General features: G+C 44.1%; 1 protein-coding gene across 1 annotated transcript; it reads right to left on the minus strand.

Annotated features, from left to right (window-relative positions):
* Nucleotides 1-22518, minus strand: LOC130283191 (gastrula zinc finger protein XlCGF66.1-like). The gene is made up of 4 exons (XM_056532395.1): nt 22336-22518; nt 462-566; nt 220-369; nt 1-141 (listed from the first exon to the last, which is right to left on the minus strand). Exons 2-4 carry the CDS (start codon nt 537-539, stop codon nt 1-3), a joined length of 369 nt encoding a protein of 122 aa, XP_056388370.1. The 5' UTR covers nt 540-566; nt 22336-22518.
* Nucleotides 22519-27242: the final 4724 nt, after the last annotated feature.

Below are 27242 nucleotides of genomic sequence, written 5' to 3' on the forward strand. Positions count from 1 at the left end.
TCATCTCCTCTTACCCAATGGTGATGTAAGAGGCTGGGGGTCATCCATCATGATGTCCTTGTACAGATCCTTGTGTCCTTCTAAATACTCCCACTCCTCCATGGAGAAATAGACAGTGACATCCTGACACCTTATAGGAACCTGATACACACAATAATGCAGTCAGCATACAGACACCTTCTTGTCATTCCTGTATAATGTATTCCCAGAGGTACTCACCTCTCCAGTCAGTAGCTCAGTGATCCTATTGGTGAGTTCTAGGATTTTCGGTTCATTGCTTTCCTTACGTGTCCTTTTTCGTCCACTCGACATCTGGATGTGCATGGGGGTAGTTCCACGCTTTCTGGACTTCTTTGCGGGAACATAATTCTAAAAACAAAGTTGACTGGCCAAATAAGTTTGGGAACCCTTTGAGTGAGACAGTAGTGAGGTCATGTGACATAATTCCCAAAAAGACTCACCTCTCCGGTCAGTAAGTAGATGATTTCCAAAGTGAGGTTTAATATACTCTCGGTCATGGACCTCATGTCTCTCTCCATCTTCTGTTATCTTTGTGAACTTCTTTCCTGTAGAACCAAATTCTCGGCTTAAAGGGGCATTTCCATCTCAGCTTCCTATCCCCTATCCATGGGATAGGGAAAACCAGCTTATCTGTGAGGGTCAGGCCGATGAGACCCCCCCACTGATCCCAAGAACATGGACCTAAATTTCCCATCACAATGAAGTGGTGGGATGCGCATGCGGGTTGCCGCGCCGTTCATTCTCTAGGTAAACCTCAGACATTGTGGGAGAGATTTGTTAAAAATTTATGTAGAGAGACCTTCTTAAAAATTAAAGAAGCAATCTGATTGGTTGCTATGGGCAACTGCACCACTCTTCATTTATACAGGTTTTGATAAATCTCCCCCTGTACTCTTATCTTCAGCTGCTCCCATAAAAAGTGAATGGAGCAGCAACAAGCGAATACGACCCACTGCTGTGTTCTATTAGGAGACATCGATCCCTGTTCTTGGGATCTGTGGTGGTCCCACCGTCACCCATCAGATTGTTATTCCCAATCCTTTGGCTAGGGGATAAGACGCTGAGATAGGTGTAGCCCTTTAACTTAAAAAAAAAAGAAAGCACATTAACTTAAAGGACTGGGATATGAGCAGGAAAAATAGGAAATAATACATCTATAAGACAGGACAAACGGGAGAAAATAATGTAGGATATTGATGGGGTAAAATAAAGCTAAAGAAGATCATACCAAATACCTATAAAACAGGTAATAGGGAGACAAAGAAAAGGATGAGGAAGAAGGGATCAGGGAATCAACCAAAATATCTATAGAACGGGATGAGAAGGAGACCTAGACGAGGATTTTCAATGACACATTGTCAAAAAAAAATTAAGGAATCAAAGAATCTTATTAATCTACAGAATGAGACGACAAAACACAGGAGATTATAATTCTCATTCATGACAAGAATAAGGAATAAAGAATGAAAGAGAGGGAGAGACATTAGGAAGAGGGATACAATTACAGGTATATACATCTGTACAGTAGGATGTTTGAGTGTACAGTGCTGCGTTCCAGGCTATATAAGTAAATTATAAATTATTATTACGTGGAGGAGACATGATGATGATGATGATGATGATGATGAAGAAGAAGAGGAATAAACGTACGTCAATATTATACAGACATGGATAGGAGGAGACCTTGATGATGATGATGATGATGATGATGATGATGATGATGAAGAAGAGGAATAAACGTACGTGAATATTATACAGACATGGATAGGAGGAGACCTGGATGATGACAACGCAGAAGAAGAAATAAAGTAACGTGAATGATAAAATAGATCAGAGCTATGAATAGAGATGGGAAAAAGAGCTGAATGATAACCAGAGGAGGAATAAAGTTATGTGAATAAAAAAGCTCATATAAAGGACAGGAGCAGACAAAGGTAAAAACAGGGAATCTGTCCCCTCCCTCAGGACAAGAGGCCAAATATTTATGGCCCCTGCATTTCATCCCCCTATCGGTATTTTTACGACAATCATATTCTCAAAAGCAGTAACCAAAAACTAGTAGCAAAAGGAGACCAACAAGGGCTGGGCCCCCTCACTCAATCATACATCTATAGGACGGGAGAGGAGACATGGATGATGACTGGATGATGATTGTGTAATCCTAGAGCAGGGGGAAGTAATAGGAATCATACATCTATAGGACGGGAGAGGAGACATGGATGATGACTGTGTAATCCCAGAGGAGGAGTAATGTAATAGGAATCATACATCTATAGGACGGGAGAGGAGACATGGATGATGACTGTGTAATCCCAGAGGAGGAGTAATGTAATAGGAATCATACATCTATAGGACGGGAGAGGAGACATGGATGATGACTGTGTAATCCCAGAGGAGGGGGAAGAAATAGGAATCATACATCTATAGGACGGGAGAGGAGACATGGATGATGACTGTGTAATCCCAGAGGAGGAGTAATGTAATAGGAATCATACATCTATAGGACGGGAGAGGAGACATGGATGATGACTGTGTAATCCCAGAGGAGGAGTAATGTAATAGGAATCATACATCTATAGGACGGGAGAGGAGACATGGATGATGACTGTGTAATCCCAGAGGAGGAGTAATGTAATAGGAATCATACATCTATAGGACGGGAGAGGGGACATGGAGGATGACTGTGTAATCCCAGAGGAGGGGGAAGTAATAGGAATCATACATCTATAGGACGGGAGAGGAGACATGGATGATGACTGTGTAATCCCAGAGGAGGAGTAATGTAATAGGAATCATACATCTATAGGACGGGAGAGGAGACATGGATGATGACTGTGTAATCCCAGAGGAGGGGGAAGAAATAGGAATGATACATCTATAGGACGGGAGAGGAGACATGGATGATGACTGTGTAATCCCAGAGGAGGAGTAATGTAATAGGAATCATACATCTATAGGACGGGAGAGGAGACATGGATGATGACTGTGTAATCCTAGAGGAGGAGTAATGTAATAGGAATCATACATCTATAGGACGGGAGAGGAGACATGGATGATGACTGTGTAATCCCAGAGGAGGGGGAAGTAATAGGAATCATACATCTATAGGACGGGAGAGGAGACATGGATGATGACTGTGTAATCCCAGAGGAGGGGGAAGTAATAGGAATCATATATCTATAGGACGGGAGAGGAGACATGGATGATGACTGTGTAATCCCAGAGGAGGGGGAAGTAATAGGAATCATACATCTATAGGACTGGAGAGGAGACATGGATGATGACTGTGTAATCCTAGAGGAGGAGTAATGTAATAGGAATCATACATCTATAGGACGGGAGAGGAGACATGGATGATGACTGTGTAATCCCAGAGGAGGGGGAAGTAATAGGAATCATACATCTATAGGACGGGAGAGGAGACATGGATGATGACTGTGTAATCCTAGAGGAGGGGGAAGTAATAGGAACCATACATCTATAGGACGGGAGAGGAGACATGGATGATGACTGTGTAATCCTAGAGGAGTAATGTAATAGGAATCATACATCTATAGGACTGGAGAGGAGACATGGATGATGACTGTGTAATCCCAGAGGAGGGGGAAGTAATAGGAATCATACATCTATAGGACGGGAGAGGAGACATGGATGATGACTGTGTAATCCTAGAGGAGGAGTAATGTAATAGGAATCATACATCTATAGGACGGGAGAGGAGACATGGATGATGACTGTGTAATCCTAGAGGAGTAATGTAATAGGAATCATACATCTATAGGACGGGAGAGGAGACATGGATGATGACTGTGTAATCCTAGAGGAGGGGGAAGTAATAGGAATCATACATCTATAGGACGGGAGAGGAGACATGGATGATGACTGTGTAATCCCAGAGGAGGAGTAATGTAATAGGAATCATACATCTATAGGACGGGAGAGGAGACATGGATGATGACTGTGTAATCCTAGAGGAGGGGGAAGTAATAGGAATCATACATCTTTATGATGGGATTAGGAGACATGGATGATGACTGTGTAATCCCAGAGGAGGAGTAATGTAATAGGAATCATACATCTATAAGACTGGAGAGGAGACATGGATGATGACTGTGTAATCCCAGAGGAGGAGTAATGTAATAGGAATCATATATCTATAGGACGGGAGAGGAGACATGGATGACGACTGTGTAATCCCAGAGGAGGGGGAAGTAATAGGAATCATACATCTATAAGACTGGAGAGGAGACATGGATGATGACTGTGTAATCCCAGAGGAGGAGTAATGTAATAGGAATCATATATCTATAGGACGGGAGAGGAGACATGGATGACGACTGTGTAATCCCAGAGGAGGGGGAAGAAATAGGAATCATACATCTATAGGACGGGAGAGGAGACATGGATAATGACTTTGTAATCCCAGAGGAGGAGTAATGTAGTAGGAATCATACATCTATAGGACGGGAGAGGAGACATGGATGATGACTGTGTAATCCTAGAGCAGGGGGAAGTAATAGGAATCATACATCTATAGGACGGGAGAGGAGACATGGATGATGACTGTGTAATCCTAGAGGAGGAGTAATGTAATAGGAATCATACATCTATAGGACGGGAGAGGAGACATGGATGATGACTGTGTAATCCTAGAGGAGGGGGAAGTAATAGGAATCATACATCTATAGGACGGGAGAGGAGACATGGATGATGACTGTGTAATCCCAGAGGAGGGGGAAGTAATAGGAATCATACATCTATAGGACAGGAGAGGAGACATGGATGATGACTGTGTAATCCCAGAGGAGGAGTAATGTAATAGGAATCATACATCTATAGGACAGGAGAGGAGACATGGATAATGACTGTGTAATCCCAGAGCAGGGGGAAGAAATAGGAATCATACATCTATAGGACGGGAGAGGAGACATGGATGATGACTGTGTAATCCCAGAGCAGGGGGAAGAAATAGGAATCATACATCTATAGGACGGGAGAGGAGACATGGATGATGACTGTGTAATCCCAGAGGAGGAGTAATGTAATAGGAATCATACATCTATAGGACGGGAGAGGAGACATGGATGATGACTGTGTAATCCTAGAGGAGGGGGAAGTAATAGGAATCATACATCTATAGGACGGGAGAGGAGACATGGATGATGACTGTGTAATCCCAGAGGAGGGGGAAGTAATACGAATCATACATCTATAGGACGGGAGAGGAGACATGGATGATGACTGTGTAATCCCAGAGGAGGAGTAATGTAATAGGAATCATACATCTATAGGACTGGAGAGGAGACATGGATGATGACTGTGTAATCCTAGAGGAGGGGGAAGTAATAGGAATCATACATCTATAGGACGGGAGAGGAGACATGGATGATGACTGTGTAATCCCAGAGGAGGAGTAATGTAATAGGAATCATACATCTATAGGACGGGAGAGGAGACATGGATGATGACTGTGTAATCTCAGAGGAGGGGGAAGTAATAGGAATCATACATCTATAGGACGGGAGAGGAGACATGGATGATGACTGTGTAATCCCAGAGGAGGGGGAAGTAATAGGAATCATACATCTATAGGACGGGAGAGGAGACATGGATGATGACTGTGTAATCCCAGAGGAGGGGGAAGTAACAGGAATAATACATCTATAGGACTGGAGAGGAGACATGGATGATGACTGTGTAATCCCAGAGGAGGGGGAAGAAATAGGAATGATACATCTATAGGACGGGAGAGGAGACATGGATGATGACTGTGTAATCCCAGAGGAGGAGTAATGTAATAGGAATCATACATCTATAGGACGGGAGAGGAGACATGGAGGATGACTGTGTAATCCCAGAGGAGGGGGAAGAAATAGGAACCATACATCTATAGGACGGGAGAGGAGACATGGATGATGACTGTCTAATCCCAGAGGAGGAGTAATGTAATAGGAATCATACATCTATAGGACGGGAGAGGAGACATGGATGATGACTGTGTAATCCCAGAGGAGGAGTAATGTAATAGGAATCATACATCTATAGGACGGGAGAGGAGACATGGAGGATGACTGTGTAATCCCAGAGGAGGGGGAAGTAATAGGAATCATACATCTATAGGACTGGAGAGGAGACATGGATGATGACTGTGTAATCCCAGAGGAGGGGGAAGTAATAGGAATCATACATCTATAGGACGGGAGAGGAGACATGGATGATGACTGTGTAATCCCAGAGGAGGGGGAAGTAATAGGAATCATACATCTATAGGACGGGAGAGGAGACATGGATGATGACTGTGTAATCCTAGAGGAGGAGTAATGTAATAGGAATCATACATCTATAGGACGGGAGAGGAGACATGGATGATGACTGTGTAATCCCAGAGGAGGAGTAATGTAATAGGAATCATACATCTATAGGACGGGAGAGGAGACATGGATAATGACTGTGTAATCCTAGAGGAGGAGTAATGTATTAGGAATCATACATCTATAGGACGGGAGAGGAGACATGGATGATGACTGTGTAATCCCAGAGGAGGGGGAAGTAATAGGAATCATACATCTATAGGACGGGAGAGGAGACATGGATAATGACTGTGTAATCCTAGAGGAGGAGTAATGTATTAGGAATCATACATCTATAGGACTGGAGAGGAGACATGGATGATGACTGTGTAATCCTAGAGGAGGGGGAAGGAATAGGAATCATACATCTATAGGACGGGAGAGGAGACATGGATGATGACTGTGTAATCCCAGAGGAGGAGTAATGTAATAGGAATCATATATCTATAGGACGGGAAAGGAGACATGGATGATGACTGTGTAATCCCAGAGGAGGGGGAAGTAATAGGAATCATACATCTATAGGACGGGAGAGGAGACATGGATAATGACTTTGTAATACCAGAGGAGGAGTAATGTAGTAGGAATCATACATCTATAGGACGGGAGAGGAGACATGGATGATGACTGTGTAATCCTAGAGGAGGAGTAATGTAATAGGAATCATACATCTATAGGACGGGAGAGGAGACATGGAGGATGACTGTGTTATCCCAGAGGAGGGGGAAGTAATAGGAATCATACATCTATAGGACTGGAGAGGAGACATGGATGATGACTGTGTAATCCCAGAGGAGGGGGAAGAAATAGGAATCATACATCTATAGGACGGGAGAGGAGACATGGATGATGACTGTCTAATCCCAGAGGAGGAGTAATGTAATAGGAATCATACATCTATAGGACGCGAGAGGAGACATGGATGATGACTGAGTAATCCCAGAGGAGGAGTAATGTAATAGGAATCATACATCTATAGGACGGTAGAGGACACATGGATGATGACTGTGTAATCCCAGAGGAGGGGGAAGTAATAGGAATCATACATCTATAGGACGGGAGAGGAGACATGGATGATGACTGTGTAATCCCAGAGGAGGGGGAAGAAATAGGAATGATACATCTATAGGACTGGAGAGGAGACATGGATGATGACTGTGTAATCCCAGAGGAGGGGGAAGAAATAGGAATCATACATCTATAGGACGGGAGAGGAGACATGGATGATGACTGTGTAATCCCAGAGGAGGAGTAATGTAATAGGAATCATACATCTATAGGACGGGAGAGGAGACATGGATGATGACTGTGTAATCCCAGAGGAGGAGTAATGTAATAGGAATCATACATCTATAGGACGGGAGAGGAGACATGGATGATGACTGTGTAATCCCAGAGGAGGAGTAATGTAGTAGGAATCATACATCTATAGGACGGGAGAGGAGACATGGATAATGACTGTGTAATCCCAGAGGAGGGGGAAGTAATAGGAATCATACATCTATAGGACGGGAGAGGAGACATGGATGATGACTGTGTAATCCTAGAGGAGGGGGAAGTAATAGGAATCATACATCTATAGGACGGGAGAGGAGACATGGATGATGACTGTGTAATCTCAGAGGAGGGGGAAGTAATAGGAATCATACATCTATAGGACGGGAGAGGAGACATGGATGATGACTGTGTAATCCCAGAGGAGGAGTAATTTAATAGGAATCATACATCTATAGGACGGGAGAGGAGACATGGATGATGACTGTGTAATCCCAGAGGAGGGGGAATTAATAGGAATCATACATCTATAGGACGGGAGAGGAGACATGGATGATGACTGTGTAATCCCAGAGGAGGGGGAAGTAATAGGAATCATACATCTATAGGACTGGAGAGGAGACATGGATGATGACTGTGTAATCCGAGAGGAGGAGTAATGTAATAGGAATCATACATCTATAGGACGGGAGAGGAGACATGGATGATGACTGTGTAATCCCAGAGGAGGAGTAATGTAATAGGAATCATACATCTATAGGACTGGAGAGGAGACATGGATGATGACTGTGTAATCCCAGAGGAGGGGGAAGAAATAGGAATCATACATCTATAGGACGGGAGAGGAGACATGGATGATGACTGTGTAATCCTAGAGGAGGAGTAATGTAATAGGAATCATACATCTATAGGACGGGAGAGGAGACATGGATGATGACTGTGTAATCCCAGAGGAGGGGGAAGTAATAGGAATCATACATCTATAGGACGGGAGAGGAGACATGGATGATGACTGTGTAATCCTAGAGGAGGGGGAAGTAATAGGAATCATACATCTATAGGACGGGAGAGGAGACATGGATGATGACTGTGTAATCCTAGAGGAGGAGTAATGTAATAGGAATCATACATCTATAGGACGGGAGAGGAGACATGTATGATGACTGTGTAATCCCAGAGGAGGAGTAATGTAATAGGAATCATACATCTATAGGACGGGAGAGGAGACATGGATGATGACTGTGTAATCCTAGAGGAGGGGGAAGTAATAGGAATCATACAACTATAGGACGGGAGAGGAGACATGGAAAATGACTGTGTAATCCCAGAGGAGGAGTAATGTAATAGGAATCATACATCTATAAGACTGGAGAGGAGACATGGATGATGACTGTGTAATCCCAGAGGAGGAGTAATGTAATAGGAATCATATATCTATAGGACGGTAGAGGAGACATGGATGATGACTGTGTAATCCCAGAGGAGGGGGAAGTAATAGGAATGATACATCTATAGGACGGGAGAGGAGACCTGGATAATGACTTTGTAATCCCAGAGGAGGAGTAATGTAGTAGGAATCATACATCTATAGGACGGGAGAGGAGACATGGATGATGACTGTGTAATCCTAGAGGAGGAGTAATGTAATAGGAATCATACATCTATAGGACGGGAGAGGAGACATGGATGATGACTGTGTAATCCCAGAGGAGGGGGAAGTAATAGGAATCATACATCTATAGGACGGGAGAGGAGACATGGATGATGACTGTGTAATCCCAGAGGAGGGGGAAGTAATAGGAATCATACATCTATAGGACGGGAGAGGAGACATGGATGATGACTGTGTAATCCCAGAGGAGGGGGAAGTAATAGGAATCATACATCTATAGGACGGGAGAGGAGACATGGATGATGACTGTGTAATCCCAGAGGAGGAGTAATGTAATAGGAATCATACATCTATAGGACGGGAGAGGAGACATGGATGATGACTGTGTAATCCCAGAGGAGGAGTAATGTAATAGGAATCATACATCTATAGGACGGGAGAGGAGACATGGAGGATGACTGTGTAATCCCAGAGGAGGGGGAAGTAATAGGAATCATACATCTATAGGACGGGAGAGGAGACATGGATGATGACTGTGTAATCCCAGAGGAGGGGGAAGAAATAGGAATCATACATCTATAGGACTGGAGAGGAGACATGGATGATGACTGTGTAATCCCAGAGGAGGGGGAAGAAATAGGAATCATACATCTATAGGACGGGAGAGGAGACATGGATGATGACTGTCTAATCCCAGAGGAGGAGTAATGTAATAGGAATCATACATCTATAGGACGGGAGAGGAGACATGGATGATGACTGTGTAATCCCAGAGGAGGAGTAATGTAATAGGAATCATACATCTATAGGACGGTAGAGGACACATGGATGATGACTGTATAATCCCAGAGGAGGGGGAAGTAATAGGAATCATACATCTATAGGACGGGAGAGGAGACATGGATGATGACTGTGTAATCCTAGAGGAGGAGTAATGTAATAGGAATCATACATCTATAGGACGGGAGAGGAAACATGGATGATGACTGTGTAATCCTAGAGGAGGGGGAAGTAATAGGAATCATACATCTATAGGACGGGAGAGGAGACATGGATGATGACTGTGTAATCCCAGAGGAGGGGGAAGTAATAGGAATCATACATCTATAGGACGGGAGAGGAGACATGGATGATCACTGTGTAATCCCAGAGGAGGGGGAAGTAATAGGAATCATACATCTATAGGACTGGAGAGGAGACATGGATGATGACTGTGTAATCCCAGAGGAGGGGGAAGAAATAGGAATCATACATCTATAGGACGGGAGAGGAGACATGGATGATGACTGTGTAATCCCAGAGGAGGAGTAATGTAATAGGAATCATACATCTATAGGACGGGAGAGGAGACATGGATGATGACTGTGTAATCCCAGAGGAGGGGGAAGTAATAGGAATCATACATCTATAGGACGGGAGAGGAGACATGGATGATGACTGTGTAATCCCAGAGGAGGGGGAAGTAATAGGAATCATACATCTATAGGACTGGAGAGGAGACATGGATAATGACTGTGTAATCCCAGAGGAGGGGGAAGTAATAGGAATCATACATCTATAGGACGGGAGAGGAGACATGGATGATGACTGTGTAATCCTAGAGGAGGGGGAAGGAATAGGAATCATACATCTATAGGACGGGAGAGGAGACATGTATGATGACTGTGTAATCCCAGAGGAGGGGGAAGTAATAGGAATCATACATCTATAGGACGGGAGAGGAGACATGGATAATGACTTTGTAATACCAGAGGAGGAGTAATGTAGTAGGAATCATACATCTATAGGACGGGAGAGGAGACATGGATGATGACTGTGTAATCCTAGAGGAGGAGTAATGTAATAGGAATCATACATCTATAGGACGGGAGAGGAGACATGGATGATGACTGTGTAATCCTAGAGGAGGAGTAATGTAATAGGAATCATACATCTATAGGACGGGAGAGGAGACATGGATGATGACTGTGTAATCCCAGAGGAGGGGGAAGTAATAGGAATCATACATCTATAGGACGGGAGAGGAGACATGGATGATGACTGTGTAATCCCAGAGGAGGGGGAAGAAATAGGAATGATACATCTATAGGACGGGAGAGGAGACATGGATGATGACTGTGTAATCCCAGAGGAGGAGTAATGTAATAGGAATCATACATCTATAGGACGGGAGAGGAGACATGGATGATGACTGTGTAATCCCAGAGGAGGAGTAATGTAATAGGAATCATACATCTATAGGACGGGAGAGGAGACATGGATGATGACTGTGTAATCCCAGAGGAGGGGAAAGTAATAGGAATCATACATCTATAGGACTGGAGAGGAGACATGGATGATGACTGTGTAATCCCAGAGGAGGGGGAAGAAATAGGAATCATACATCTATAGGACGGGAGAGGAGACATGGATGATGACTGTCTAATCCCAGAGGAGGAGTAATGTAATAGGAATCATACATCTATAGGACGGGAGAGGAGACATGGATGATGACTGTGTAATCCCAGAGGAGGAGTAATGTAATAGGAATCATACATCTATAGGACGGTAGAGGACACATGGATGATGACTGTGTAATCCCAGAGGAGGGGGTAGTAATAGGAATCATACATCTATAGGACGGGAGAGGAGACATGGATGATGACTGTGTAATCCCAGAGGAGGAGTAATGTAATAGGAATCATACATCTATAGGACGGGAGAGGAGACATGGATGATGACTGTGTAATCCCAGAGGAGGGGAAAGTAATAGGAATCATACATCTATAGGACTGGAGAGGAGACATGGATGATGACTGTGTAATCCCAGAGGAGGGGGAAGAAATAGGAATCATACATCTATAGGACGGGAGAGGAGACATGGATGATGACTGTCTAATCCCAGAGGAGGAGTAATGTAATAGGAATCATACATCTATAGGACGGGAGAGGAGACATGGATGATGACTGTGTAATCCCAGAGGAGGAGTAATGTAATAGGAATCATACATCTATAGGACGGTAGAGGACACATGGATGATGACTGTGTAATCCCAGAGGAGGGGGTAGTAATAGGAATCATACATCTATAGGACGGGAGAGGAGACATGGATGATGACTGTGTAATCCCAGAGGAGGAGTAATGTAATAGGAATCATACATCTATAGGACGGGAGAGGAGACATGGATGATGACTGTGTAATCCCAGAGGAGGGGAAAGTAATAGGAATCATACATCTATAGGACTGGAGAGGAGACATGGATGATGACTGTGTAATCCCAGAGGAGGGGGAAGAAATAGGAATCATACATCTATAGGACGGGAGAGGAGACATGGATGATGACTGTCTAATCCCAGAGGAGGAGTAATGTAATAGGAATCATACATCTATAGGACGGGAGAGGAGACATGGATGATGACTGTGTAATCCCAGAGGAGGAGTAATGTAATAGGAATCATACATCTATAGGACGGTAGAGGACACATGGATGATGACTGTGTAATCCCAGAGGAGGGGGTAGTAATAGGAATCATACATCTATAGGACGGGAGAGGAGACATGGATGATGACTGTGTAATCCCAGAGGAGGGGGAAGAAATAGGAATGATACATCTATAGGACGGAAGAGGAGACATGGATGATGACTGTGTAATCCTAGAGGAGGAGTAATGTAGTAGGAATCATACATCTATAGGACGGGAGAGGAGACATGGATGATGACTGTGTAATCCTAGAGGAGGGGGAAGTAATAGGAATCATACATCTATAGGACGGAAGAGGAGACATGGATGATGACTGTGTAATCCCAGAGGAGGGGGAAGTAATAGGAATCATACATCTATAGGACGGGAGAGGAGACATGGATGATGACTGTGTAATCCCAGAGGAGGGGGAAGTAATAGGAATCATACATCTATAGGACGGGAGAGGAGACATGGATGATGACTGTGTAATCCCAGAGGAGGAGTAATGTAATAGGAATCATACATCTATAGGACGGGAGAGGAGACATGGATGATGACTGTGTAATCCCAGAGGAGGGGGAAGTAATAGGAATCATACATCTATAGGACGGGAGAGGAGACATGGATGATGACTGTGTAATCCCAGAGGAGGAGTAATGTAATAGGAATCATACATCTATAGGATGGGAGAGGAGACATGGATAATGACTGTGTAATCCTAGAGGAGGAGTAATGTAATAGGAATCATACATCTATAGGACTGGAGAGGAGACATGGATGATGACTGTGTAATCCTAGAGGAGGGGGAAGGAATAGGAATCATACATCTATAGGACGGGAGAGGAGACATGGATGATGACTGTGTAATCCCAGAGGAGGGGGAAGTAATAGGAATCATACATCTATAGGACGGGAGAGGAGACATGGATGATGACTGTGTAATCCCAGAGGAGGGGGAAGAAATAGGAATGATACATCTATAGGACGGGAGAGGAGACATGGATGATGACTGTGTAATCCCAGAGGAGGAGTAATGTAATAGGAATCATACATCTATAGGACGGGAGAGGAGACATGGATGATGACTGTGTAATCCCAGAGGAGGAGTAATGTAATAGGAATCATACATCTATAGGACGGGAGAGGAGACATGGAGGATGACTGTGTAATCCCAGAGGAGGGGGAAGTAATAGGAATCATACATCTATAGGACTGGAGAGGAGACATGGATGATGACTGTGTAATCCCAGAGGAGGGGGAAGAAATAGGAATCATACATCTATAGGACGGGAGAGGAGACATGGATGATGACTGTCTAATCCCAGAGGAGGAGTAATGTAATAGGAATCATACATCTATAGGACGGGAGAGGAGACATGGATGATGACTGTGTAATCCTAGAGGAGGAGTAATGTAATAGGAATCATACATCTATAGGACGGTAGAGGACACATGGATGATGACTGTGTAATCCCAGAGGAGGGGGTAGTAATAGGAATCATACATCTATAGGACGGGAGAGGAGACATGGATGATGACTGTGTAATCCTAGAGGAGGGGGAAGTAATAGGAATCATACATCTATAGGACGGGAGAGGAGACATGGATGATGACTGTGTAATCCCAGAGGAGGGGGAAGAAATAGGAATCATACATCTATAGGACGGGAGAGGAGACATGGATGATGACTGTGTAATCCCAGAGGAGGAGTAATGTAATAGGAATCATACATCTATAGGACGGGAGAGGAGACATGGATGATGACTGTGTAATCCTAGAGGAGGAGTAATGTAATAGGAATCATACATCTATAGGACGGGAGAGGAGACATGGATGATGACTGTGTAATCCTAGAGGAGGAGTAATGTAGTAGGAATCATACATCTATAGGACGGGAGAGGAGACATGGATAATGACTGTGTAATCCCAGAGGAGGGGGAAGTAATAGGAATCATACATCTATAGGACGGGAGAGGAGACATGGATGATGACTGTGTAATCCTAGAGGAGGGGGAAGTAATAGGAATCATACATCTATAGGACGGGAGAGGAGACATGGATGATGACTGTGTAATCTCAGAGGAGGGGGAAGTAATAGGAATCATACATCTATAGGACGGGAGAGGAGACATGGATGATGACTGTGTAATCCCAGAGGAGGAGGAATGTAATAGGAATCATACATCTATAGGACGGGAGAGGAGACATGGATGATGACTGTGTAATCCCAGAGGAGGGGGAATTAATAGGAATCATACATCTATAGGACGGGAGAGGAGACATGGATGATGACTGTGTAATCCCAGAGGAGGGGGAAGTAATAGGAATCATACATCTATAGGACTGGAGAGGAGACATGGATGATGACTGTGTAATCCCAGAGGAGGGGGAATAGGAATCATACATCTATAGGACGGGAGAGGAGACATGGATGATGACTGTGTAATCCCAGAGGAGGAGTAATGTAATAGGAATCATACATCTATAGGACGGGAGAGGAGACATGGATGATGACTGTGTAATCCCAGAGGAGGGGGAAGTAATAGGAATCATACATCTATAGGACTGGAGAGGAGACATGGATGATGACTGTGTAATCCCAGAGGAGGGGGAAGAAATAGGAATCATACATCTATAGGACGGGAGAGGAGACATGGATGATGACTGTGTAATCCGAGAGGAGGAGTAATGTAATAGGAATCATACATCTATAGGACGGGAGAGGAGACATGGATGATGACTGTGTAATCCCAGAGGAGGAGTAATGTAATAGGAATCATACATCTATAGGACTGGAGAGGAGACATGGATGATGACTGTGTAATCCTAGAGGAGGGGGAAGTAATAGGAATCATACATCTATAGGACGGGAGAGGAGACATGGATGATGACTGTGTAATCCTAGAGGAGGACTAATGTAATAGGAATCATACATCTATAGGACGGGAGAGGAGACATGGATGATGACTGTGTAATCCCAGAGGAGGGGGAAGTAATAGGAATCATACATCTATAGGACGGTAGAGGAGACATGGATGATGACTGTGTAATCCCAGAGGAGGGGGAAGTAATAGGAATCATACATCTATAGGACAGGAGAGGAGACATGGATGATGACTGTGTAATCCCAGAGGAGGAGTAATGTAATAGGAATCATACATCTATAGGACGGGAGAGGAGACATGGATGATGACTGTGTAATCCCAGAGGAGGAGTAATGTAATAGGAATCATACATCTATAGGACGGGAGAGGAGACATGGATGATGACTGTGTAATCCCAGAGGAGGAGTAATGTAATAGGAATCATACATCTATAGGACGGGAGAGGAGACATGGATGATGACTGTGTAATCCTAGAGGAGGGGGAAGTAATAGGAATCATACATCTATAGGACGGGAGAGGAGACATGGATGATGACTGTGTAATCCCAGAGGAGGGGGAAGTAATAGGAATCATACATCTATAGGACGGGAGAGGAGACATGGATGATGACTGTGTAGTCCCAGAGGAGGAGTAATGTAATAGGAATCATACATCTATAGGACTGGAGAGGAGACATGGATGATGACTGTGTAATCCTAGAGGAGGGGGAAGTAATAGGAATCATACATCTATAGGATGGGAGAGGAGACATGGATGATGACTGTGTAATCCCAGAGGAGGAGTAAAGTAATAGGAATCATACATCTATAGGACGGGAGAGGAGACATGGATGATGACTGTGTAATCCCAGAGGAGGAGTAATGTAATAGGAATCATACATCTATAGGACGGGAGAGGAGACATGGATGATGACTGTGTAATCCCAGAGGAGGGGGAAGAAATAGGAATCATACATCTATAGGACTGGAGAGGAGACATGGATGATGACTGTGTAATCCCAGAGGAGGGGGAAGAAATAGGAATCATACATCTATAGGACGGGAGAGGAGACATGGATGATGACTGTCTAATCCCAGAGGAGGAGTAATGTAATAGGAATCATACATCTATAGGACGGGAGAGGAGACATGGATGATGACTTTCTAATCCCAGAGGAGGAGTAATGTAATAGGAATCATACATCTATAGGACGGGAGAGGAGACATGGATGATGACTGTCTAATCCCAGAGGAGGAGTAATGTAATAGGAATCATACATCTATAGGACGGGAGAGGAGACATGGATGATGACTGTGTAATCCTAGAGGAGGAGTAATGTAGTAGGAATCATACATCTATAGGACGGGAGAGGAGACATGGATGATGACTGTGTAATCCCAGAGGAGGAGTAATGTAATAGGAATCATACATCTATAGGACGGGAGAGGAGACATGGATGATGACTGTGTAATCCTAGAGGAGGAGTAATGTAATAGGAATCATACATCTATAGGACGGGAGAGGAGACATGGATAATGACTGTGTAATCCCAGAGGAGGGGGAAGTAATAGGAATCATACATCTATAGGACAGGAGAGGAGACATGGATAATGACTGTGTAATCCTAGAGGAGGAGTAATGTAGTAGGAATCATACATCTATAGGACGGGAGAGGAGACATGGATGATGACTGTATAATCCCAGAGGAGGGGGAAGTAATAGGAATCATACATCTATAGGACGGGAGAGGAGACATGGATGATGACTGTGTAATCCCAGAGGAGGGGGAAGTAATAGGAATCATACATCTATAGGACGGGAGAGGAGACATGGATGATGACTGTGTAATCCTAGAGGAGGGGGAAGTAATAGGAATCATACATCTATAGGACGGGAGAGGAGACATGGATGATGACTGTGTAATCCCAGAGGAGGGGGAAGTAATAGGAATCATACATCTATAGGACGGGAGAGGAGACATGGATGATGACTGTGTAATCCCAGAGGAGGAGTAATGTAATAGGAATCATACATCTATAGGACTGGAGAGGAGACATGGATGATGACTGTGTAATCCTAGAGGAGGGGGAAGTAATAGGAATCATACATCTATAGGATGGGAGAGGAGACATGGATGATGACTGTGTAATCCCAGAGGAGGAGTAAAGTAATAGGAATCATACATCTATAGGACGGGAGAGGAGACATGGATGATGACTGTGTAATCCCAGAGGAGGAGTAATGTAATAGGAATCATACATCTATAGGACGGGAGAGGAGACATGGAGGATGACTGTGTAATCCCAGAGGAGGGGGAAGTAATAGGAATCATACATCTATAGGACGGGAGAGGAGACATGGATGATGACTGTGTAATCCCAGAGGAGGGGGAAGAAATAGGAATCATACATCTATAGGACTGGAGAGGAGACATGGATGATGACTGTGTAATCCCAGAGGAGGGGGAAGAAATAGGAATCATACATCTATAGGACGGGAGAGGAGACATGGATGATGACTGTCTAATCCCAGAGGAGGAGTAATGTAATAGGAATCATACATCTATAGGACGGGAGAGGAGACATGGATGATGACTGTCTAATCCCAGAGGAGGAGTAATGTAATAGGAATCATACATCTATAGGACGGGAGAGGAGACATGGATGATGACTGTCTAATCCCAGAGGAGGAGTAATGTAATAGGAATCATACATCTATAGGACGGGAGAGGAGACATGGATGATGACTGTGTAATCCTAGAGGAGGAGTAATGTAGTAGGAATCATACATCTATAGGACGGGAGAGGAGACATGGATGATGACTGTGTAATCCCAGAGGAGGAGTAATGTGATAGGAATCATACATCTATAGGACGGGAGAGGAGACATGGATGATGACTGTGTAATCCTAGAGGAGGAGTAATGTAATAGGAATCATACATCTATAGGACGGGAGAGGAGACATGGATAATGACTGTGTAATCCCAGAGGAGGGGGAAGTAATAGGAATCATACATCTATAGGACAGGAGAGGAGACATGGATAATGACTGTGTAATCCTAGAGGAGGAGTAATGTAGTAGGAATCATACATCTATAGGACGGGAGAGGAGACATGGATGATGACTGTGTAATCCCAGAGGAGGAGTAATGTAATAGGAATCATACATCTATAGGACGGGAGAGGAGACATGGATAATGACTGTGTAATCCCAGAGGAGGGGGAAGTAATAGGAATCATACATCTATAGGACGGGAGAGGAGACATGGATGATGACTGTGTAATCCCAGAGGAGGGGGAAGTAATAGGAATCATACATCTATAGGACGGGAGAGGAGACATGGATGATGACTGTGTAATCCTAGAGGAGGGGGAAGTAATAGGAATCATACATCTATAGGACGGGAGAGGAGACATGGATGATGACTGTGTAATCCCAGAGGAGGGGGAAGAAATAGGAATCATACATCTATAGGACGGGAGAGGAGACATGGATGATGACTGTGTAATCCCAGAGGAGGAGTAATGTAATAGGAATCATACATCTATAGGACGGGAGAGGAGACATGGATGATGACTGTGTAATCCCAGAGGAGGAGTAATGTAATAGGAATCATACATCTATAGGACGGGAGAGGAGACATGGATGATGACTGTGTAATCCTAGAGCAGGGGGAAGTAATAGGAATCATACATTTATAGGACGGGAGAGGAGACATGGATGATGACTGTGTAATCCTAGAGGAGGAGTAATGTAATAGGAATCATACATCTATAGGACGGGAGAGGAGACATGGATGATGACTGTGTAATCTCAGAGGAGGGGGAAGTAATAGGAATCATACATCTATAGGACAGGAGAGGAGACATGGATGATGACTGTGTAATCCCAGAGGAGGAGTAATGTAATAGGAATCATACATCTATAGGACGGGAGAGGAGACATGGATGATGACTGTGTAATCCCAGAGGAGGGGGAAGTAATAGGAATCATACATCTATAGGACGGGAGAGGAGACATGGATGATGACTGTGTAATCCCAGAGGAGGAGTAATGTAATAGGAATCATACATCTATAGGACGGGAAAGGAGACATGGATGATGACTGTGTAATCCCAGAGGAGGGGGAAGTAATAGGAATCATACATCTATAGGACGGGAGAGGAGACATGGATGATGACTGTGTAATCCCAGAGGAGGAGTAATGTAATAGGAATCATACATCTATAGGACGGGAGAGGAGACATGGATGATGACTGTGTAATCCTAGAGCAGGGGGAAGTAATAGGAATCATACATCTATAGGACAGGAGAGGAGACATGGATGATGACTGTGTAATCCCAGAGGAGGAGTAATGTAATAGGAATCATACATCTATAGGACGGGAGAGGAGACATGGATGATGACTGTGTAATCCCAGAGGAGGGGGAAGTAATAGGAATCATACATCTATAGGACTGGAGAGGAGACATGGATGATGACTGTGTAATTCCAGAGGAGGGGGAAGTAATAGGAATCATACATCTATAGGACTGGAGAGGAGACATGGATGATGACTGTGTAATTCCAGAGGAGGGGGAAGTAATAGGAATCATACATCTATAGGACGGGAGAGGAGACATGGATGATGACTGTGTAATCCCAGAGGAGGGGGAAGTAATAGGAATCATACATCTATAGGACGGGAGAGGAGACATGGATGATGACTGTGTAATCCTAGAGGAGGGGGAAGTAATAGGAATCATACATCTATAGGACGGGAGAGGAGACATGGATAATGACTGTATAATCCCAGAGGAGGAGTAATGTAATAGGAATCATACATCTATAGGACGGGAGAGGAGACATGGATGATGACTGTGTAATCCCAGAGGAGGAGTAATGTAGTAGGAATCATACATCTATAGGACGGGAGAGGAGACATGGATAATGACTGTGTAATCCCAAAGGAGGAGTAATGTAATAGGAATCATACATCTATAGGACGGGAGAGGAGACATGGATGATGACTGTGTAATCCCAGAGGAGGAGGAAGTAATAGGAATCATACATCTATAGGACGGGAGAGGAGACATGGATGATGACTGTGTAATCCCAGAGGAGGAGTAATGTAATAGGAATCATACATCTATAGGACGGGAGAGGAGACATGGATGATGACTGTGTAATCCCAGAGGAGGAGTAATGTAATAGGAATCATACATCTATAGGACGGGAGAGGAGACATGGATAATGACTGTGTAATCCCAAAGGAGGAGTAATGTAATAGGAATCATACATCTATAGGACAGGAGAGGAGACATGGATGATGACTGTGTAATCCCAGAGGAGGGGGAAGTAATAGGAATCATACATCTATAGGACGGGAGAGGAGACATGGATGATGACTGTGTAATGCCAGAGGAGGAGTAATGTAATAGGAATCATACATCTATAGGACGGGAGAGGAGACATGGATGATGACTGTGTAATCCTAGAGGAGGGGGAAGTAATAGGAATCATACATCTATAGGACGGGAGAGGAGACATGGATGATGACTGTGTAATCCCAGAGGAGGGGGAAGTAATAGGAATCATACATCTATAGGACGGGAGAGGAGACATGGATGATGACTGTGTAATCCCAGAGGAGGAGTAATGTAATAGGAATCATACATCTATAGGACGGGAGAGGAGACATGGATGATGACTGTGTAATCCCAGAGGAGGGGGAAGTAATAGGAATCATACATCTATAGGACAGGAGAGGAGACATGGATGATGACTGTGTAATCATAGAGGAGGAGTAATGTAATAGGACTCATACATCTATAGGACGGGAGAGGAGACATGGATGATGACTGTGTAATCCTAGAGGAGGGGGAAGTAATAGGAATCATACATCTATAGGACGGGAGAGGAGACATGGATGATGACTGTGTAATCCCAGAGGAGGGGGAAGTAATAGGAATCATACATCTATAGGACGGGAGAGGAGACATGGATGATGACTGTGTAATCCCAGAGGAGGAGTAATGTAATAGGAATCATACATCTATAGGACGGGAGAGGAGACATGGATGATGACTGTGTAATCCCAGAGGAGGGGGAAGTAATAGGAATCATACATCTTTATGATGGGATTAGGAGACATGGATGATGACTGTGTCAGTGACTCCAGAGGAGGAATAAAGTATAAGGAATCAATCATACATATATATATATAGTACAGGACTAGAAGGAGATGGGTATTTATTGTGTCAGTAACATAAGGGAAGGGATATAGAAGTAACAATCAAACATCAATACAGGAGAAGGGTGATGAATCCATCCACAGTAGTTACCGATGATGGTCCCAGCAGTGATGCCTCTACATGTGCCTGGACAGGATGTATCCACTGCTCTTCCTGCCCAGGGATCCCTTCTGTCTGGTTAGTCTCTATGATCCTGGGGGCACATTGGATCCACTCTGCAGGAGTATTGTGACTGTCCACAGAGATACAAGCCGTGAGCTCCCAGGACAGGAGATCCGGTGATCACCCTCGCCCTCTAGTGGTCAGCAGTGGCAATGACATGTTTGTATTGAGCCGATAATAACAAATGATCAGTGTATTATGACATGTAGAATCCTCATAGCGGAATAACCATAACCCGGGGGGCGATCACCTATCGTCTCTTACATAACAACTTCCTATTGGTTCACTTAAGCCCCCGCCCTCCTCCAATCCAGCATTACCTTCAGGGATCCAATAGTAAGCCCTGCCATGTTCTGTGGTCACTACTTACCAAGACTATCTATTTGGCATAAGAAAATGTGCATTAAAAACGCATCTTGGATGTTTCAGGGACTGGACTCTAACAAACTGATATCACTCCTATATATAAGTATATACACTGCTAGTAAGCGAAGTCAAGTCAGGGCTGGACCAGAAGTGACGTCACTGCTCCCCGTCTCCTGCGGTGTGAACTATACTATGAAGTTCATCCCTCCTCTAGCTCAGGACCTCAACAGGAAGTGATGTAATCTGCAAGTTCTCTATCCACTTCACAGACTCCCCAGCATATTGATTACAATGTACAATGTTTGCAATAACATACAATAATATTCTAATAAATAGTAAGTCTCTCCCAGATAATAACACTTCTTCTCTACATGCATATCGGCACAGCAACACACTACTCTTGTTTGCTGTCACTGAATAGAACCCTAGCAACTATATTCTATTTTTTGTTCTTTTTTTCATTGTGTTTCTTATACTTCTTGTTTTTCACTATTTTTATTTATTTTTACTACCCGATATATAAATATATATATTTATTTATGTATTTATTTAATTTATTTAATTTAATTTTTTTTTTACTTTTTCCTCCCTACCTTTTCCCGTTTAATCTGTTTTTGGGGGGTGACATTAAATCTACCACCAAATTAATATAACAATGATCCTACGTATCCCAAAATATTCTTTTTATACCTTTTTTATTATCGTATTCAAACCTGCTGTCAGGATGGGCACACGCAGACATTGTCATCCTCATAGATTTAAAGAGTACCTGTTATCAAGTAAAACTTTTGATATGGTATTCCTTATGAAAAGATAAGTCTATTTGCCATATATCTTCATTTAAAAAATCATTATTTCCATAACTTTTTTAATGTTTAAAAAGTGGCCACTAGGTGTCTCTCTTCTATAGTGTTCAGTAGGACACGCATAGCCTCCGGACTTGTCCCAGACTGGCGTAAGTCCGAGCTCCAGAAGTGCAGCAAGCGCTGGGGGCACCATGTGGCGCGCACAGGGCTCTCTGAACACATATAATTGACTCAGGGTGTGTAAAACTCACCATATTACTGATGCTGTGTTTATATAGCAGGGTGCACGGCAGGCAGCACGGCTCTGATCTCGGACTCATAGTTAGTATGGTTGAAAAAAGACATACGTCCATCAAGTCCAACCAGGGAATTGAAGTGAAGGGTGTAAGGGGATAAGGGAAAGGGATGTAGTTTTATAATTCTGCATAAGCATTAATGTTATTTTGTTCCAGGAATGTATCTAACCCTGTTTTAAAGCTGTTAATTGTTCCGGCTGTGACCAGTTCCTGAGGTAGACCGTTCCATAAATTCACAGTCCTCACGGTAAAGAAGGCGTGTCGCCCCTTTAGACTAAACCTTTTCTTCTCCAGACGGAGGGAGTGCCCCCTCGTCCTTTGGGGGTGTTTAATCTGGAACAGTTTATCTCCATATTTTTTGTATGGGCCATTAATATACTTATATACGTTTATCATATCCCCCCTTAAACGTCTCTTCTCAAGACTAAACAATTGCAACTCCTTTAATCGTTCCTCATAGCTAAGATGTTCCATGCCCCATATAAGTTTAGTCACACGTCTCTGCACCCTTTCCAGCTCCACAGTGTCCCTTTTATGGACAGGTGCCCAAAACTGAACAGCATATTCCAGGTGAGGCCGTACCAATGCTTTATAAAGGGGGAGTATTATGTCCCTGTCCCTTGAGTCCATGCCTCTTTTGATACATGACAATATCCTGCCGGCTTTGGAAGCAGCAGCCTGACATTGCATGCTATTCTGTAGTCTGTGATCTACAAGTACACCCAGATCCTTCTCTACCAGTGACTCTGCCAGTTTAATCCCCCCCCTAAGACATACAATGCATGCATGTTATTAGTACCCAGATGCATAACTTTACATTTATCCACATTGAACCTCATTTGCCAAGTGGATGCCCAGACACTTAGTCTATCCAAGACTCACATCATGCCTGTCGTGATTGGCTCCCTGTTCTATGCGCGCTCCCGTGCACAGCATAGAACTGGGAAGGGCGGACATGTTACTCGGCAGGCTTCAGGTGACGTCATGCCTGCCGGGTAACACAGCATGCCTGCAGCAGAAAAAGCTCACAGGCAGTTGACAGACTTTATAAAGGCATAACTCAATAAATAATGGGCAAAATATTTAATTGGTGGCAGGTACTCTTTACATGTCTGAGGTTCAAAGTTCTGGCAGAATCTTTTGATCTGAATTTTGTGATGGAAATTCCAACCAAAAAAAAAAGTGAATGACAAAATCACAAAAAATAAACAAAAAATAAATAAATGAAGAGTTAATAGAAAACATCCAAAATGAAGTTCAAAATGGCATGCAAAAGTACAACTTGTCCAGCAAAAAAAAAAAAAAAAGCCCTCATATGGCTTGTTTGAGCTATGATTGGCTAAGGCTGCACACCCCTCAGCACTCCAGACTGCATTTCCTGATTTTGGACTTCTGCCAGGCCAGCAGCAGTCCAAAGTCTGTGCAAGAGACGGGGGGAATGTGCTCTTGACAAGTGGGGAGACACCTAGTGGCAGCTTTTTTAAACACAAATAAAACATACTTTTATACAAAAGTAAATTAGAAAGATTTTTAATTTACAATAAGGAGTGCAATAGCAAAAAAAAATTTTTTATGACAGTGCCCATTTAAAATGCACCTGCATATGTATATTTGTAATATACATTGGTTAAAAAATGTGTATATTTTTGGGTGAAAAAATGCTGTCTCTGCAGCTATTGCATGTATGTCTCTACGAGGAGTCCAAATACAGGAAGTGAGGGCGGGACAAGCAGGGCTCTGTGCAGCCTCCAGGCTTGTCAATAATCCTCATGTGTGAGCCTGTAGCATGTCACAGAGCCTCACTGCACAGAGCCCTGCTTGTCTTCAGTGTACAGAGCCCTGCTTGTCTTCAGTGTACAGATACCTGCTTGTCCTCAGTGCACAGAACCCTGCTTGTCCTCAGTGTACAGAGCCATGCTTGCCTTCAGTGTACAGAGCCCTGCTTGTCCTCAGTGTACAGAGCCCTGCTTATCCTCAGTGTACAGAGCCCTGCTTGTCCTCAGTGTACAGAGCCCTGCTTGTCCTCAGTGTAAAGAGCCCTGCTTGTCCTCAGTGTACAGAGCCCTGCTTGTCCTCAGTGTACAGAGCCCTGCTTATCCTCAGTGTACAGAGCCCTGCTTGTCTTCAGTGTACAGAGCCCTGCTTGTCCTCAGTGTACAGAGCCCTGCTTGCCATCAGTGTACAGAGCCCTGCTTGTCCTCAGTGTACAGAGCCCTGCTTGTCCTCAGTGTACAGAGCCCTGCTTGTCCTCAGTGCACAGAGCCCTGCTTGTCCTCAGTGTACAGAGCCCTGCTTGTCCTCAGTGCACAGAGCCCTGCTTGGCCTCAGTGCACAGAGCCCTGCTTGTCCTCAGTGTACAGAGCCCTGCTTGTCCTCAGTGTACAGAGCCCTGCTTGTCCTCAGTGTACAGAGCCCTGCTTGTCCTCAGTGTAAAGAGCCCTGCTTGTCCTCAGTGTACAGAGCCCTGCTTGTCCTCAGTGTACAGAGCCCTGCTTGTCCTCAGTGTACAGAGCCCCGCTTATCCTCAGTGTACAGAACCCTGCTTGTCCTCAGTGCACAGAGCCCCACTTGTCCTCACTGCACAAAGCCCCCCTTATCCTCAGTGTACAGAACCCTGCTTGTCCTCAGTGTACAGAGCCCTGCTTGTCCTCACTGCACAGAGCCCTGCTTGTCCTCAGTGTACAGAACCCTGCTTGTCCTCAGTGTACAGAGCCCTTGTATACAAGACGGCATCCCAAGCCAGGTAGTGCCAGTGTTCTTTTCTTTTCTCTCCGTTATTGGATAAAGTATTGTATTGGATAAAGTATTGCACCAAGTGAGGTCCGCCTCATGGATGGACCATAATAACCACTCTCTTCCCTGCTGAAATCAGGCAAATACGCAGAATCACTGGACATAGTGAACCTGATGTAAATCTACGACCGCTGTTACTGGTTAATTATGGAAATAGCTAAAAACATACTATATATTAGGATTATTTTTATTTGTATCTAACAACTTGTTTGGATATTTACGATTTTTCATTACTATGTGGGAACTGTGTGGCTTCTGTGCAAGGAACAGTCTTTAGTAATATCCCCTGATCACTTTGAGCCTTTTACTATTTGAGCGGCTCTCCTCAATCTCAGAGACCTTTTTCAAAGCTTACTATTGAGTCTATGACGTAAACCTTGGGGCAGCAAATATTTCTATAGGAGACTGGAATTCTATATTGTACTCTTGTTTGACCATATGAAGAACCCAGGTATTTTTATCTGCACCAATTTATGGGGGCACTGCGGTCATCACTGTTATGGGGGCTCTGTAGTCATCACTGTTATGGGGGCTCTGTGGTCATCACTGTTATGGGGGCTCTGTGGTCATTACTGTTATCGGGGCTCTGTAGTCATCACTGTTATGGGGGCTCTGCGGTCATCATTGTTATGGGGGCTCTGCAGTCATCAGTGTTATGGGGGCTCTGTAATCATCACTGTTATGGGGGCTCTGCAGTCATCACTGTTATGGGGGCTCTGTAGTCATCACTGTTATGGGGGCTCTGTAGTCATCACTGTTATGGGGGCTCTGCAGTCATCACTGTTATGGGGGCTCTGCAGTCATCACTGTTATGGGGGCTCTGTAGTCATCACTGTTATGGGGGCACTGCAGTCATCACTGTTATGGGGGCTCTGCAGTCATCACTGTTATGGGGGCTCTGTAGTCATCACTGTTACTGGGGCTCTGCAGTCATCACTGTTATGGGGGCTCTGTAGTCATCACTGTTATGGGGGCTCTGTAGTCATCACTGTTATGGGGGCTCTGTAGTCATCACT

This window comes from Hyla sarda, chromosome 7 (assembly GCF_029499605.1).
Source record: "Hyla sarda isolate aHylSar1 chromosome 7, aHylSar1.hap1, whole genome shotgun sequence".
NCBI classification, from domain to species: domain Eukaryota; kingdom Metazoa; phylum Chordata; class Amphibia; order Anura; family Hylidae; genus Hyla; species Hyla sarda.

What these genes read in the sequence shown, in the direction of transcription:
- LOC130283191 (XM_056532395.1), bottom strand. Translation starts at nt 539, where the DNA reads ATGGAGAGAGACATGAGGTCCATGACCGAGAGTATATTAAACCTCACT. An exon ending in TCTACTTACTGACCGGAGAG is followed by an intron (nt 370 to 461) that starts GTGAGTCTTTTT and finishes CTTTGTTTTTAG; the next exon opens with AATTATGTTCCCGCAAAGAA. An exon ending in CTGAGCTACTGACTGGAGAG is followed by an intron (nt 142 to 219) that starts GTGAGTACCTCT and finishes TGTGTGTATCAG; the next exon opens with GTTCCTATAAGGTGTCAGGA.